This window comes from Nymphalis io, chromosome 18 (genome assembly GCF_905147045.1).
Source record: "Nymphalis io chromosome 18, ilAglIoxx1.1, whole genome shotgun sequence".
Classification (NCBI taxonomy): Eukaryota; Metazoa; Arthropoda; class Insecta; order Lepidoptera; family Nymphalidae; genus Nymphalis; species Nymphalis io.
In genome coordinates, this window is record NC_065905.1 from 2,125,739 (window position 1) to 2,142,170 (window position 16,432).

General features: G+C 34.0%; 1 protein-coding gene across 1 annotated transcript; it reads right to left on the reverse strand.

Annotated features, from left to right (window-relative positions):
• Positions 1–2,255: 2,255 nt before the first annotated feature.
• Positions 2,256–9,690, reverse strand: LOC126775528 (glucose dehydrogenase [FAD, quinone]). The gene is made up of 10 exons (XM_050497540.1): positions 9,541–9,690; positions 6,697–6,817; positions 6,210–6,355; positions 5,509–5,767; positions 4,967–5,228; positions 4,550–4,785; positions 4,164–4,407; positions 3,788–4,052; positions 3,324–3,464; positions 2,256–2,387 (listed from the first exon to the last, which is right to left on the reverse strand). The coding sequence occupies exons 1-10, from the start codon at positions 9,688–9,690 to the stop codon at positions 2,298–2,300; spliced, it is 1,914 nt and encodes a 637-aa protein (XP_050353497.1). The 3' UTR covers positions 2,256–2,297.
• Positions 9,691–16,432: the final 6,742 nt, after the last annotated feature.

A 16,432-nucleotide genomic window follows, 5' to 3' on the forward strand; every position in this document is an offset into this window, starting at 1 on the left:
AATAATCGATAGCTCCTCGGATTTTTGTAAGGCCCTTTCGTTTTTTATATCAATAAAAAGCTCTTGGTGATTACTACACATTTCATTTACGCGAACTTTTTTGTCTGCCTCTGCCTCTGTTGGTCTAGTGGCTAGATATAGCGCTGACACGGAGGTCCTGGGTTCAATTCCCAGGTCGGGCCAATAAAGTTATTGGGTTTTTCTGTAAGAAAAGGCTCAGTAGCAGCCCGGGGTCTGGAAGTTGGATGTATGTACATTCCCGTGCCTCGGAAAGCACGTAAAGCCGTTGGTCCGGCGCCTGAACTCTTTCCGGCCGCGTCGGATTGCCGTCCCATCGGATTATGAAAGTTAGGGAGAATAGAGAGTGCACCTATGTTTGCGCACACACTTGTGCACTAAAATATGTTCTTCGCAGTTGGTTAAACTCTCTTAAAATTGGCTGCCGTAACCGAAATTGGTCTGGAGGACCTTCCTTATTAACCACCTTAATAACCACATTAATTTAACTTTCGAAGTTCCGATTACAACTTCTCGGACATAGAAAATGCAATTTTTTCGCGAATCCATAGTGAATATTATAGATTTTTCAAGATTTCGACCAATAATATCGGTGTCAAAGTAGTTTATTTAAGTTTATTCCTGTTGTGGTTGGAAAGGCTAAATATTTCCGTGTTGATCGTCACGAGTTTATTTGACTTATGAAACCATAGACAATTTAATATTAATGATTTGACATATTCCTAACACAATCAAATTCGTGCTTCGTTATGATGAAAATAGCTTAAAAAATAATCAAATATTTTTCATTGTTGATTTACTTAACAAATGCGGTAAGGAACAGGTCCCCTGTAGGAATAGTGAAGTTTAAGGATTAAAAATTAATAAAAATTTTATAATAATATTTTATTTATATATACAGACATTTTTATAAAATACAAAATTAAAATAAAAAGAACAAAATACACATTACAAATTTAAAGTAAAAACATGCCGTCTAAAAGTTTGTCCTGTGGTATTGTATCCAAGACGCTGGCACTATTGCCTCTGCATTGCTAGACTCAGCCTTTGCCTTAAATAAGCGCCAGCTCTTGGGTCACCAGAAGTGTGGAATTATTAGGTATTTATAAATACCTAATTTGTATATTTTACATGTATATATGTATGTATGTCATTGTCAATAATATTTTAACAAACCTACGTTATTGTTACTTCTTGATATTTTATATATTTTTTTATTTGATAAGTTAAAAACATTAAATAAACTAATTGAAAATAGCGACGCTAATTCCTCAGCCTTCCTTCAGCTATTATATAACTGTACTCTGTACTCTATGCAAAAAATGTCAAGTCGAAATCTCTCTTTATGATTTCCAGACGCACGCACAAATTCATCCTTACGATTTCTTGGTATTCTGTTAATTGTTTAATTATTTTTAGGAAGTTAAGATTGCCCGTTTCACATACAATTTAAGGAAATACTATTATTCCTATTTACCTTTCCAATTAAGCGTAGGTAAGGTCAGTGCTAGTGCTGTGCGACCCGTAAACCATTACGTTATTGACGCTTACAATGTTCACTTAATAAACAATCGCCATATCCTGCAAAACTTCAGTTTATTGTTTTATATAATCAATTACATTGTATTTACATAACTATAATATCCATTACTAAACAACCAATTGTTCGGTTTTTTTACTTACTGTACGATCTGTTAGTTTAAACATAAGCCGCCATTATCGATTTGTTTTTTTAAAGCAACGGAATAAAGGCATAAACTTGACATACTATATTTTAAAAAGAGTTGTTCTCAAAGGAATGGTTTTGATTCAAAATCAATTCCGATTAAGAAAGTATAGATTTTTTTTCTCATAAATAAAGTTTTAACCTATTTAATTACTATTTGTACATAGAACAAATAAATCTTCTTATCAAACCTAGACAAGATATGTTAAAAAAAAAAAACTGAATTCTGGCATCAATTAACTTTTGTTACTGTTGATTTTATTATAATTTATTTGTTTTATAATTTTGTTGAAAGTTTTGTTGTTCACTATTGTTGACACTCGTTTTACGTTGTGATAGACTTCTTTTGTAGCTAATATTGCTAATATCAAGTGTAGCTATGATATTTTTATTGCATCTAAGGATAACGTATATATTCTTACGTCAAGGTTCAATCTATATTCGTAGCTTGAGAAACTTAAAAGATATGTTCTTATGTTCGGCAGCTACGATAATTCACTAAGTATTAAGTATTCTACTAGTGGTTAAACTTATGACTAAAGGTGGGTTTACATCAGGCCCAGCGTTGCCAGCCCGGGTACCGGCTTTCGCTGACTGACAGCACGTTCGACACCCCTCCCTCGTTGTTGAGCGGGTATGGAACCTGGTGGATTGAAGAAAAATATAATCATATAATAAATGAACCTATATGTTTATATTAAAGCGGTTATTTGACTATATTCTTGCTCCTGTGGCTGTACGTGTCTAAATAGTTGTTTTTTTCTGCCATCAATTATTCCTTCTTGATATGTTGGAAGAAATCTGAAGGGATAATCATGCTTATTAAAAAAGAAGTCACAAAAATGGTCCATGTGACATAATAATAAATATAAAGTCCTCCAGACCGATTTCGGCCACGGTGGCCAATCTCAAAAGAGATTAGCAAACTACGCAGGAGATATTATAGTGCACAAGTGTGTGTGCAAACACAGATGCACTCTCTATTTTAACTCTCATAAGCCGATGGGACGGCAATCCGACACAATCGGAAAGAGTTCAGGCGCAGGACCAACGGCTTTACGTCCTTTCCGAGGCACAGGAGTGTACACAATTTCAACTTCCAGACTCCGGGCTGCTACTGAGAATTTTCTGACAGAAAAACCCAATAACTTTATTGGCCCGACCTGGGAATGGAACCCAGGACCTGCGGGTCTGTGGCCTTACATCAAGCCATTAGACCAACGAGGCAGTCGATGACGAATTATTTCTATGAGTTCATTGTGGCGTGCATAATACTCTTTGTACCTACATAAAATGTCTCTTTAAAAAAAGAAAATTCTTTTTAAAAAAAGAGCGACATTTTAAGTAGGTACAAACGTAATATCAGTTGTATCAGTTGTATGATTTATCATACAACTGATATTTTATATATTTAAGACACATTTAAAAATCAATATTCTAGAATATTCATTGCAAAACAGTTTTTTTCTTACGATTTGAAGTTGTTGGTACTTTAGATCATTGAGTAAGCAAGTCCACTAAATTAAATGTGGTTAATAAATATAATATTTAATGACTTGCAAGCGGCAAAGGGACTCACGGTCGTTCCACCGAGCCAGCGTTTCTTAATGAAGTCTGCGGCACGTTCGCCGATCATGACGGTCGGCGCGTTGGTGTTGCCCGAGGTCACCGCCGGCATCACGCTTGCGTCTGCTACGCGCAGTCGGTCTATGCCTTGCACCTGTGATCATTGCTAAGGATATAAGTCTAAAACAACAGCATTTAAATGTCCCATAATTTGTTAAGTCGTCTGCTTTGCTTAAGTATTTTTCGCAAAGTTTCTTGCAAACTTTTTTGAACTTCACTTGTTATTTGTTAGTCTGTGTTGGCTATATTGAATTCTTAGCCAGTTTCACTGAACCGATTGAGCGTAATATTTTTTATAAGTTTTAGTATTTACTTGGAATAAATAAAAGCTTACTTTCATTTCGACTAAATACAAGACACATTGATCAAAAGCGATAATAATAATAAATTACAACAACTAATGCGCGATGGCGTTACCTGTAAAAAGTTATCTACGACCGCAGTAGGATCGCCGCGAGGCCCCATCTTGCAGGAGCCCGCCTGGTGATTCTCCGGCGCGGTCTGCATCCGCACCGCGCACTCCCAGTACGCATCGCAGCCAAATTTGATTTTTTCACAACCTTTGACTGGGGTCTTGTCTAATTTCATGCCATATTTCTTAAGAGTTTTTGTCTCCGACAACTTGATGGCGAATTTAATGCCCTCTATCAATGTCTTGACATCATCGGGATGAGTCAGGTAGCTAAAAATATACATTAAAAGCATGGATAAAGAATATTAAATTTAATCGGGCACTAGTTAAAAAATATAACCTACAGTTTTAGGCATTTTACACTTAAGAAATAAAGCTTACTTTGCATAAATTTTTGGGTAAGCGAATGGATCTGAGCTGGCTATTTCCAGTCGTCCCCGACTCTTAGGATGCAAGACGGCGGGGAAAATTTGTACACTTCTAGAGCCATCTCCAAGTTTCTCTCCGACCATTCCTGTTTTTGCACAATCCGCTAGGAATCCACCGAAAAATAACTGCACATCTGGATTGTCGTCTTCAGGATTCGCGTATTTTGTGTTAATAAGCGCGGTCACTTCGGAGATTCCTGTAATTTATTTTGGTCGGATAACGTAAGGCTTTTGAAAGTAAAATCCATTATGAATTAGAATAATTTTAATTTTACATAATTGTGTTCAAATAAATTTTACTATTACTTAATCAAATTATTTTATAAACAACGAACTAACCAGTCCCAGACATGAGTCCATCTCTGAAAAGTAAATACTCCATCGCAGTGGCCCAGTTAAGAGGAGTGGTGTTATTGTCGTTAACGTGGAAGTTGAGAAAGTGGGCCACATGGTTATGGAGGTTACGTCCTACAGCAGGCAGCTTGTGCACGAGGCGGACGCCTGCACGAGAGAGGACTTCGGGATCACCTATACCACTCAGTTGAAGGATCTGGGGGGATGCTACAGCACCACCACTGGAAATTAACATTGTAAGTCAAAAGAAAGTACATGTAAACTTTATTCGTTTAGATTAAAAATGGTAAGCCTGTTTTAAATATTTTTTACTTGGTACTCGAAAGATAATATGTTGAAAAAAAAATTTGTGAAAAATTGTTTTCATAATTTTTATGAATATTATGAAGGTATAGGGTATACCTTAAAATGATTTCATTGTTGGCAAATATAACTTCAGTTCCACCGAAACTATTCCTCACTTCGACGGCATATGCCTGTCTTGTAGTCTGATTGATTAGAACCTTGGTGACCGTAGCGTTAAGCATCACGTGTAGGTTGGGGCGATTTTTGGCTGGTCTAAGGAAAGCGCGGGCCACACTTAAACGGGAGCCATTACGATTCGTGGTCTGTGCGATTGAAAAGCCAGTGTGAGCTTCTCCATTTAGATCTCGAACTTGGTATCCTGTAATGTAAAAAATTAATCACTAACTTTATAAAATTATCTTATTTAAATTTATATTGCGTGTGCTGTAAATTATTATAATATGGATTATCTCACTAATCTAGAGGCTAGCTTATTAGGCCGCAAATTTCTGGGATCAAACCCCTGGTCCGGTTTATAAAAAGTTCAGTATCAGATTATAATAATGGGGAAATAGAGAGATATGTTTGTTGGTTATCAGTTGGCTAGTGTTCCTTGATAGGTGAGGAGGACTTCTTCATTAAGTGTTTGCAAGACTTACCTAATTCCTCTCCGGCTTTAATAATACTGTAACTCAGAGGTGGATGGTAAGGAAACTGAGATACTGTTAACGGCCCTCCTGTGGCGTGATAGCCCTTGTCCATCTCCTCTATCTGCTTATTATCTTCGGACTTCATGAAGTACGGAAGAACTTCTTCGTAGGACCAGCCCTCGTTGCCTGCTGCCGCCCAATCGTCATAGTCTTTGCGGGAACCTCGTATGTACATCATGCCATTCATTACAGATGTCCCACCCAAGACCTGGAAGTATTTGAAATTTTCTATTTATTTCGTATTCAATTTAGATAATTAAAAAAGGTCTAAAAAGAATTAATGTCCAAATGAAATTTTATTTTTAATTAGGCATAAGGTTAGTATTTCATCACATTGCGAGTTATTGTTTTAATTTCTTTTATTCTAACATCCATAACCAACTTTTACCGAAGCTCGTGGGTTCAAACGCGGGCAAGCAACACTGAATTTTCATGTGCTTAATTTGTGTTTATAGTTAATATTAATATAATACATTTTTGACGGTAAAGAAAAACATCGTGGGAACCCGCATGTGTCTCATTGGACAACCTGCATTGGAGCAACGTAGTTGAATAAGCTCCAAACACACTCTTAAAAAAGGAGAGGATGCCTTCGCTCAGCAGTGGGACATTACTGCAATAAAAATCAACACAAAAGTAGATTAGCCTACCTTCCCTCTGGGCCAGTAACATTTTCTATCCTTTTCACTAAGACAAGCGGCCGGTTCAGGTTCTGTGTGATATCCCCAGTCGATACTTGATCCAATGAAGTTGAGGAACATTGAGGGAACCTGGGCACCAGTAGGCTCGTCAAAGCCTGTGGAAAAGTAGTTACTTTATACAAATATATGTTTTTAATTTAACTTAAGTTTTAAAACGTATCTCGTTTAATAAGATAAACTCAAAAGAGTGAGTTAGAGTAAATGAATTTATTACTTTTATATACCTGTTATTATAATAAAACACTATTCCACTTAATTGATTTTTATTCGCCGCAATTTTATGTAAAAGTTCAATATAACAACTTCGCCGTCAGTCAAAATACCACTCTTTCAAGAATCCTTAAGGAATAACATAGATTATTTAGATCTTAATCAATAATGTTTCGTCGATTCAAGTTTAAAGTTGTTTACTACTACTACAGTAATTTTTACTTACCAGCCTCTAAGAGTAGCACCCTCCACTCCGGCACCTCAGAGAGCCTGGACGCCACCACTGAGCCCGCTGATCCACCGCCAACCACTATGAAATCGTATACCGAGTCCATGTGTCGACGATACTGGAATACAATATAAAAATTAATTATAATAAATTAATTACAAATTGTTATTTTAATATCTGAAAATAAATAAAATAAAAAACAAAAAATACTGACTGATTGACTGATCAACGCACAGTGTATTGCGTCTCTTACAAAGTAGTTTTTTTATATTATAGGTAGGTAGACGGGCAAATGGGCCACCTGATGTTAAGTGGTCACCATCGCCCATGAACATTGGCGATGTAAATAGTTTTCACCATTCCTTACTTCGTAAATGCCCCAGCAACCTTGGGAACTAAGATGTTATGTCCTTTGTGCCTGTAGTTACACTGGCTTACTCATCCTTCAAACTTCAAGCTCTACCTTCTAGAAAAAGCAGTAACGCAGGATTTTTGAAAATTTAACCCATAAAGTGGTGATGAAGGCGTTGAAAGTTTTTACGAAAATCCTTTATTTTTGAAGAAAGAGGTCATCATCATCAGATTATGGTTGTAATGAGCTTTACCAGGTATAAAAATAGATTATTAAATTTCAATGCAATAACTTTAAAATTTATTACTTTCAATAATTTTGTTTTAATTATCAGTTTCTCTCTAACTGTGTCTAGCAATTGGTCATAAAAGTTGAAAGTTTTATATCAGTAGTTCTATAATATTGTATAATATATTATACTATTTTAATAATAACGATTAATATCAAACATTCGAGTGATAATTTTATACGTTAAGTTTTCTTTCCGTCAAGATACTTCCCGGCAATTGTTTAATTAGTTTTAACGAAAGATACCATGAATCGTAATAACGCAATTTATGTATTGTTACACCATAAAGATGAAATTACACATTTATTAACATCACACGTTCACACGATTATCTACAAAAGATTGCTTTCAGACCGTGAGCGTAAAATTAGCAAAAACAACCACATTTGAAAATGTACATATGTCTTTATAACTGTAATGTTCTTGTAGCATGTGAATATATAATAACTTTCATTTTGTTAAGATTTTCTTATAAACTTACTAGAACAATGAAGGCTTCGTCCGAGGAATGTCTAAATAATGTTTGTGCGAATCCGATATAAGTTGTGTTATATGAGCAAAAATTTTATTGGTACGCACAAAAGAAAAGGGCCTTTGAATGATTTGATGAAATTGAACATTAAGGGGCAACAAAGATAAAAAAATAATCAAGAAAAAGTTAAATTTAAAAAACGAAAGAACTCCAAAATTATAATATTCATGTCTTCTAGTTTAAGGTGTGCGTTATAGTTTGGCTCAGTCAAGCGCCCTGGCTGACTTTGGTTTGGTTTGGTCGTTTTACAAAATAGAAGTTTATTAATTCTGTTTTTTATATATATTGCTAGATTGACAACGCAAGGAACACAGGGCGTGTACGATGTATTTATATCTAAATAAATTTGCTCCAAAAATACCTCAGTAAACTATGTCTTGTGTAAAGTAAAATATTTTTTCTTAACAACAATATCGTACTTCAGAACTTTTCTTCACTTTATTCTTTCTTAGTAACGTAATATGCCTAAACGTGTCGAGTCCTTAAAAGTTCAACTCATTATCGCCACCTAAGATCCCGCCAAGTATACAGTTCATTTTAAATAGTACATGTTTTTATTTCTAATACAAAATTCCGCAGAAGGAATTTCTTGGATCACATTTTAAGCAATTAGATTAAAGTGAATGATAAATGTCAATTTGCTCAATTAACATTCTAATGTATTTCCTGTTTTAAGCTCGTGACGTAATTGCATATTTCGAATATCACATTTTATTTCACGAAATACAATTTTAGAAGCCATCAATGCACGCAGTGAAACGCAGACCGCTGCCGGCGATGATTTGCGGTTTATTCAAAACTGCCGTGACCCGGTAGAACGTTCGTTTGACGTAACATTCTCAATTTTATGTACATATAAAATAAAATGAAGGTTATAAATATATACTGGTGGTAGAGCCTTATGCAAGCTCGTCTAGGGTAGGTACCACCTACTCATCAGATATTCTACTGCACAACAGCAGTACTTGGTATTGTTGTGTTCCGGTTTGAAGGGTGAGTGAGCCAGTGTAATTACAGGCACAAGGGACATAACATCATTGGTGATGTAAGCGATGGTTAACATTTCTTACAATGCCAATGTATATGGGCGTTGGGGACCATTTACCATCAGGTGGACCATATGCTCGTCCGCCTTCCTATTCCATATAAAAAAATATATATATTTACTGCAATATTAGGATATATTATAACTAGATCCAACATATATTTATATATGTTCCAACAACAAGTGGGATAATTGTATTTAAAATTAATTATTTGTACGTTACCTAGTTCTCACTAAGTTACATGAACGATAAAATGTAAATATTTTATCAAAACATTCACGTTTCATGTATACAACATAATATCCAAATTATTTTAATATTAACAAACATGGACATGATTCATACAATAATCAATATTCGGAATAAAATTACCTTTAATATGTGGTAGAATAAATTATAACGGCAACAACTTTAAGAAGTTCTATAAAATCCATCATCATCATATTTATAAGCTAATTCGTTTTAGCCAGCGGCTTCACCCGCGTTTGAGGAAATTGGGAGGTGTTAGGTACCTTATGTTCTTTTCTGTCCTCTTGACAACGTACGTGTATTGCATACGCAATACACGTACTGTATAAATATTCATAATGGTCATTTATAATATTAGTAAGGATATAAATACCTGCGTTCTTCCACATGGGTCTTCCAAGTCACATTGGCTTCTGAGGAAAACTTCTAACAGTCCCATGAAAAGCATGAAGGCGCCGCCCCCGCATGTGGCGGCCAGTGTGGGGCCCGGCTGCGACATCGGGCAATTGCAGGTTATCGCCATCTGTAATATTATAATTCTTTGTAAAATGAGCCGAAATGGCTAGGCTTTTCAATCAATCTTGGAAAGAGAAAAATCTTGAAAAAGCCTGTATGTGTAGAATGAAGGAGGGCCTGGCTCAGCAGTGAAAAGTATTCTATTTGAAAACTTAATGAATATGTTTTTCAGTCAATATTTTTGTCAAGTATATGTTAGAAAGTTACATTGATGTATTAATTTCGATGTATTTTATCTATCATTGGGACAGCTTGTTTAGCTACAATTAATAAATTGTAGCTAAACAAGCTTTTGTTGAATTTTAGAAACAAATCTATGAGTTCAACATTAAATGCATGTTAATCTATGAAGCCGACAACGAAGTCAAGCATGATTGCAATCTCTGACAATTGAAGCCGATTTACAGTAACAGCCTGTTAATGTCCCACTGCTGGGCTAAGGCCTCTTCTCCCTTTCGAGGAGAAGGCTTGGAACTTATTCCACCACGCTGCTCCAATGCGGGTTGGTAGGATACATATGTGGCAGAATTCCAATGAAATTAGACACATGCAGGCTTCCTTACAATGTTTTCCTTCACCGTTAAGCACGAGATGAATTATAAACACAAATTAAGCACATGAAAATTCAGTGGTGCTTGCTCGGGCTTGAATCCACGATCATCGGTTAAGATTCACGCGTTCTAACCACTAGGCCATCTCGGCATTTTGAAGCCGATTATCGTCTTAAAAAAAAAGTTTTTTTTGCTCGTTAAGTTTTGTCTGTGTTTGTTTGAAAAAATTTATAAGCTTATAATACTATATTTCCCTCCAGCTAAACATTGCCTTCGATGGTTATGATAGCCTAAGGCGCAGGATCGAATATAAACTGTAAACCAACTTTCACATCACTAGGCGTACATTCTTTTTTTATCTGTAACAACACGACCACACCTATTTAAAGTGAGATCTAGAGCATATTCAACGACAAACATTTATGTAATTTTGTTAAGCAAACCTGTTAACTTACTAACCTCTGTCGAGTAACATGATCATACGCTATCAGTGGGTACTTTAATATTTCAAGGCGGCTTAAGATTGACAGTACTTTCGTAAGTTCTCTGTTTAATCTTCGCCGCGGGCCACCACTGTGACTTAGGCCCAGGATCATTAACGAATAGCCTGTTGCAACCACAATGACGAATACACAACTTTTTACATTGAATTGACGCGATGTCATCAGGCCTTGATGGCTATTGTCATCATGTGGGTTGTTTATTAACATCATCACCATGAATGCGTTAATCACAAAAACTCTTAGTCAGATCTTACAACAGCCATGGATTGAGATGAGGAGTTTTATCCAACGCTACCGCAACCACCCGGCATTGACAATAACATTGAGTGGAATATCCTTTGTGACAAATCTTGACCGAGATGTGAATTGAACGATATATCATATTCCAGTTTACATTGTTCTAGGAATCTAGTTGCTAACACCGTCCTTTCGTGTAAAATATACTTTGTAAAACTATTGATTCAAATTGCAGTGTAAATGGATTTTTTTGAAGTAAAAATTTCTTTAGTCGCGTTTAGCTGTTCATAGGGGATAGATTTGTGGCTTCGCGTCACGAACATGCTAATGTTATTATACTAATATACAAATAATTTAAGTATTGTAGAAATTAATGACGATAATAATGATTGAAATTTATGTAAATAGTAACAGTATATAAATAGTAAATAAATAAAAAGTAATAGATCTATCTACATAATTATCGTTTCTGTTTTTTAAAAACAAATGTAATATACACTTAACAAATATGTATATACAAGGTCGTATATGCTGACGCGTTCTGCAGACTTTTTGGAGAGTACAAATGTTACGTTAAAATTTATTTTTTTGGTAGCATTCGTTTGGATAGCTTTGTTCGACAATTTTCTTTTGACATTGACATAGTAAGGTACTCTTACCTACCTACCTCAAAAATATATACGTACATACTATATAACCTCTGTTCATACTGAAACTATCCTTATATGAGCCATATTCGTAATAATTTCACAGGTGAAACAATTAACGTAAAAGCTATAATTTCTCTAGTGCGTATTCGGGTCGGTTAGTTAGTCTTTTACAAGCATAGAAAGGGAGTTTATATCTTATTCAAATCTTTGAAAAGCGATATCTGCTTGAGTCAATTGCAATGACAAAGATAAAAGATAGCAATCTAACCTCTTTAGTTTTCGTGTTCGTTAAGTACGCTTTAATTACTCACAAGGTCGATTCTATGTGATTAAGTTAATGTTATGTTTGCTTGGGCGAATATTGAGGTCTCTATGGTAATTGTTATCTATACATTTAATCAATTTGTATCGAATTTGTTTTTGTTACTGTTAGTATAATTTATATAAGTTACACTATTTAATGTTAAAAAGTCGCTCGTAGTGTTCGTCTTTCAATTCCAACAATTTTAACTGTGCCATGCTTAGAAAATTTTATAAATATATTTTGGTAATTAAATAAATGTATAAATTATTTGCATTGTTTTTGTTACTAAATAAAAACTGTGTGCGATGAAATTTTTATCACATGTGTACTCATCAACCCGTATTGGTGTTTCATGGCAACAAGCGTCACCAAAATGGCTATTGAGGTGTAAATTGCTAATGGTGATGACGTATGTCATCACCAATATATATGAATTGACATCAATGATTATTATTTTTTGAAACGAGTTTTTAGATGTGAGATATTGCAACAAAAACTGGATCTATTTATCACCAGATAATTATAGATTGCTCAAACGTTCTGCAAAATGTTATGTGGTTTTGATACTTGTCTCGATATGTTTAATATTTATCGGGTCAAGGTATTGCGCGGTATATGACGTTTATATATTTTACAAGACTTTAACGTCGAGATGGCTCAATTGCTAAAACCGAAGATTGCGGGGTTCAAATACTGACGAGCACCGCTGAATTATCACGTTTTATTTGTGTTCGTAATTCACTCAAAATTTACCTTTTCTCAATATAAAACGAGATAAGTAGTTTGGTCAAAATCGAAATAACACGATCAAAAATAAATAATTAAAAAAAAGCCTAATAACTTAGCATTGCCCTAAATAACTTGAAAATTATTAAAAGAGTTATGCCGGTTTTAAATAAGCATAAATAGCACAATATTTGTATATGTACCTATTATATTACATTAATAAACTAATGTGTACTTTTTAATTTTGTAAGGTTATTATGTTTTCTTAATAACATAATATGTCCATAAAGAATTAATTAAAATTAAAAATTAAAAAAAGTCTACAATTTTTTTTATATATTATATTATTTAGACCAATGAACCGTTAAATTTGACCTCTACGAAGTTGAATGAAACTTTTAAAGTAGGCCAATTTACTCGTAACACAATTACGCCCACGCTTTAAAGATTATGTAAAAACGGTATTAGATTATATTCTTGCAGATAATAACGTTTTATTATGAAAGTTAGAACACTTTATGTCTTTTTCTTTAAATAACTCATTAATTCGATCAGCCAGTGAAACGACAGTTTTGCATTACCACGATACTCTTACTAGGATTGCATAATTGGATATATTTATATACTTTTTTAAACCAAAGAATAATATAATTAATCTATATTCACTTTTAATGTCATAGACATTTAAATAGTAAAAGTTTACAGCCTTACTTATAATGGTTGTTTAGCGGATGATAAGTTAAACAATGATGTGTCCTCTTCTCTTGAATGTGAAATCTATAATGACAGAAAAAACATTTCGCTAGCAATTTTATAAGTAAGGCCGTTAATGTTTAAATTTGATTTAAATATTAAAAAATAATTATTCTATGACTTGATGTCATTAATACCAATAGATTACATTTTATATCGTAAGAAAATAACACATCAAGCAGCGCAATTGCAGATCACAGAAGAAATAGAAAATACTCAGTCACAATTTTAATTCTATTTTTTTATAAAACCCAACAAAACAATTTATTACTCTGACAGATAATATATCCTAGAATATATATTGCATAAATCGATTGACAATAAATCAATTATATTATGCTATAAGGTCTTTGAAATATAAACTATCGAATTATAAGTTACATTTATTTAATATTCGTCGAAATTTGCAAATAATTATCATTTGTTTACATAATCAATGTAAAAAATGTATTGCTATTATAATAATTAGTTAATATATTATCGTGAAAAATTCAACATTGTTTTTTTTAAACAAAAATGATATTTGTTTGTTTGATATATAATCAATTAAAAGTTATTTTAAATGACAAGGAAATATCAGGGTTATAAATAAGAACATATATGTAAAATATGGCGACTTGTCATTTAACCAGTAGTTTTACGGAAATGCAGCGGTTTCCAAATCGAGCGTGCGTTTACGAACAATCGGTGTGCTCTGACACGCTCCATTATCACGTACGACACGGTATTTTAAGATGTCTGCGAATAAAAGTTATGCAATCAATATAATAAAAAAAAACATCTTAAAAAGGCATTGCAACGCATGTCGGGCATAAGCTTTTTTTATAAATTAAGTTGGTGGACCTGACGGTAAGTGTTTACCATCGACCATAGACATTGGCGCTGTGAGAAATATTAATCGTTCCTTACATCACCAATGCGCCATCAACCTTGAAACTAAGATGATATGTACGGTACACAACAATACAGTATTGCTGTTTGGCAGTAGAATATCTTTTGGTGTCCACTAAGCCGTGGCTCTCGTAAAAGTATAGTATTATTTTTAAGTTAAAATGTTACGCGTATTTTAAGCATGCGGCTTCAATCAACAATACAACGTAGAATTGTTTATCGAAGGCAAGCAGTAAACTAATAACATTCCCAAGGATGGTTGGTGTCAAGCTGGTGACAACCTGAAAAATCTGTCAAATCCACGGTCATGCAATACACACCTCGCTGAGTTCAAATAATATATTTGTACCTAGCCGATATATATGCTTGTAGAAAAGTGGATCGAGCGACCAAATAAATTGTACAAAAAAATATAAAAATAATTTAAGATTGTTAATATATTAGTGTTTTCAGGGAAACTCGAGAAGACATTTAGATTACTAAATATGATGTCATATAGGTATAACTAATTCAAACGCCCATCTTGGACTGCCCAAGATCGGGATGGTTGGCGTTCTATGGGGGAGGCTTTCGTCCAGCAGTGGACGGCAAAAGGCTGAAAAAAAAAATTCAAACGACAAAAACAAGTAAAAACTTAAAAGTGGCGTTTTAATCTCGTCATTATTTCGGGCTGGGTGGTGAAGGATGGTGAAGGATTTTTATTTTCCTGATGAAATTTCGTTCAGAAATATCCACCTAACCCCATTGAAGGAGCTCAGTATAGCTCCAACATCATGTTTTTATAAAATGCATGGTGCTTTCAAAGTACGTTATAAAGTCCAATCGATACATACATATTACTTCCGCAAATACATATATAAATACACTTTAATGGAAATGAACTTAGGGCTTACGCAGTGAAAGTAGAGTTATATAGGTACATAGTTCACCAACACCAACGAAGATCTAACGCGTTATAAATAGCGCTTGCTCTCGTCGTTAGCAATAAATTGAAAAACCTTTGTAGTCATAGTCTATATGGATGCTATTTCTGAGTACACAATGATCTAACATTCTCATCTGTATTTAAAAGGATTTAAGTAATTATGCATAATTTTGATACTGAATATAATAATAACAACAGTGCTCCAGATCGTTTTCGGCCACAGCGGCGATTTCTCAAGAGAGATTAATCAACTGCGCAGGACATATTATAGTGCACAAGTGTATGCAAAAACATGTGCATTTTCTATTCCCTAACTCTTATAATCCGATGGGACGGCAATCCGATACGACCCGAAATAATTCAGGCGTAGGACCAATGGCTATGAGTGCTTTTCGAAGCACGGGAGTGTACAAGTTTTCAACTTCCAGACGCCGGGCTGCAATTGAGAATTTTTTACAGGAGGACTCAATATTTTTTTTATTAGCGTGAACTGGGATCTAGCCACTAGACGATCGAGGCAATCACTGGATATGATATAAAATTAAAATAAATTATTAATATTAAAAAAGAAAATGCTAATAAACAATTCAAATTAATTAATCAATTCAAAATCGAACCTAGGACATAGTTCACCTATAAATAGAATTATAAGGACCTATAATTGCGTAGAACTGGGCAAGGATGTAGACATTTTTACCAACAATATACTTAAATTTAGAAGGTCCATAATACCATTAATAAATAATACTTAATTATTCATGTAAGTTTCCATTACTATTTTTAATTATTTTTGTGAAATTTTGATTTGTCTTTTATTTTACGAACTGTGTGCTATCATGTATCTGTGTGTACTTTGTTGGTGATCTAATAAAAAAAAAAAACAAAAAAAAAATTAATAAGCGTGTTTTTTATTTTCTCGCATCTCGTCTAGTTTGATTGCTTTTTGAATTTAACTTGAATAATCTAAAGTTAAAAGCCTAAGTATATATTCGTATGGTCTTTCAAATAGTTTATTTGTTAAACGGAAAATAAACACACCACACCGTATATACATGAATTATTAACAATAAAAACTGACTAATGAAACGCTTCTTAGTTTACCTAACTTAAATTAATACGGTGCCCCACCCACAAACCGCCAGGGGGTACTGTTACCTTTTATTAAAACGTTCATTATTTATGAAATAAATAATGAACTCGATGTGATGA